This window comes from Vollenhovia emeryi, unplaced genomic scaffold (genome assembly GCF_000949405.1).
Source record: "Vollenhovia emeryi isolate VEMERY1.0 unplaced genomic scaffold, V.emery_V1.0 DF946742.1, whole genome shotgun sequence".
NCBI lineage: Eukaryota > Metazoa > Arthropoda > Insecta > Hymenoptera > Formicidae > Vollenhovia > Vollenhovia emeryi.
In genome coordinates, this window is record NW_011959624.1 from 1 (window position 1) to 1,829 (window position 1,829).

The following is a 1,829-nucleotide window of genomic DNA, read 5'->3' on the forward strand; positions in this document are numbered from 1 at the left end:
AGTCTCAGTAAGATCGGACTAGCGTATGGCGAATTTGATTCCCGGATAATGTTATTAGTTAAAAGTTCCCGGATAATCCCTCTTACGAATTGCTTCTCAGCCTCTGCTAAGCGATATGGACGATAGACCACAGGTACATCGGACGTACAGCGAATGACTAGCGACGCGGCTTCTGTCTTACCTAGGTCTTTTATCGAATACGCCACGCAATCGCGAAATTCTCGGATTAAATCTACGCACGCTGGCTTCGCCTCCTCGCTCTCGACGTTGATGTTCACCGCATCGTTTGTAATTTCCGCAAAGTTTACGTCCTCGATAGCCTCGAGTTCCGTGTTAAGTGTAGGTAATTGTTCGAGCGTTAACTTATTTCCCCGTTTTATAGAGACAATGTGCTCCTGTTCTAAGAAATCGCGGCCGACTATGATGTCGTAAACAAGCTGGTTATCCGGTACCACCACGGCGTCAACCTGGGCGGTTGCGTTCATGATTCGAATATTGCAAGCTGCCGCCTGATTACTTGTTGCGACCTGCCCTGCAAAACCTCTTAGCACACTATCGGGTGTAATGGATATCGGTATATTCCATCTTTCGGCAACAGATTTTCTTATTAAGCTACAGCTACTTCCCGTGTCTAGCAGCCCGTCGATTTTATGCCCGTTCACAATCACCGGCCTTTCATACAAATTCGCCGAGCGTTTTCGTTCCATTACGGCATTCACGTCCTTTCTAGAAGGGCATTTTTCGACGTTGTGTCCCAAGCGGTGACACTGTTCACACTCTATGCGAGGCATACGACATTTCTTCGCGATATGACCCGCCTTACCACAATTAAAACATTTTACCGTACTAGTATTACCGTCTGTTGGCTTGGTGTTTTCGTCCTCCTTAACTTGCGATTGATTTATCGCGCGCCCCGACGATTGACTTTTTCGCTCGTTTCTAAAACTAGACATCGCCGCGGTTTTGTTCTTCTCACCTTTCGAAGAAAGATTACCTAACGTCATATAAACGTATAACGCGTTCGCGTCGCAATGTTGAGCGGATCGTACGGTTCTAGCTACACTCTCGTCAGTGATTCCGCTGATCACTGCATCAATAAGATACTTGTCGGGTATACTAACGTCTAACTTACGCATTTTGTTCAGCTTCTGAAAGCAATAATCTCCGAGTGCTTGACCGGGTGCACTTTCGTACAACGCGACTTCCTTGAATAATTTGCTGAAAGGGACTGACTTACAGAATTGTTGTTTAAGGGATTCTTTCATTTCCGTCCACGTGATAGCCAGTCGTGGTCGCGTATCGTACCATTGTCGTGCATGGCCTTTTAGGCGGCCCGGTATTAGCCGCATAATGGCCCTGTCGTCCCAGTCGTATTGCGTGGCTAAGTCGTCCACGTGCTCGATCCATTTCTCAATTACCAAATCATCCTTTGATGGATCGAATATAGGTATCATCTGCTCGTCTCCTCGATGAATGCACGAGCCTCGTGTGCTCGATCATCGATCCATACTTTCTACTATGCGTTCCAGTCGTTCGAAACGCTCTTCTCTTTGCCTCTTATCCTCGTGCGACGACGGGGGACGTGCATGGCGTTCTCTCCGTCCCTTATCCTCGTGCGATGACGGGGAACGTGCATGGCGGTCTCTTCGTCTCTTATCCTCGTGCGATGACAGGGAACGTGCATGGCGGTCTCTTCATCTCTTACCGCTTTCTTCACTGTCCCGACGTGACTTATGGCGACCCATCTCGTCGCTATCGGCGTAGTAATTCTATTTCAATAGGCCGATCAACTATAGGCACGTATTCGTTCCTCGTGTATCCCACTTCTG

The 1,829-nt window shown here is 48.0% G+C and overlaps 1 protein-coding gene across 1 annotated transcript; it reads right to left on the reverse strand.

Moving 5' to 3' along the window:
* Nucleotides 1–14: 14 nt before the first annotated feature.
* LOC105559328 lies at nt 15–1,800 on the reverse strand (the record flags this gene model as incomplete). The annotated part of the gene is made up of 1 exon (XM_012007537.1): nt 15–1,800. A coding segment is annotated over exon 1 (1,440 nt), but the record flags the coding sequence as incomplete, so codon positions are not given.
* Between the last annotated feature and the right edge of the window lie 29 nt (nt 1,801–1,829).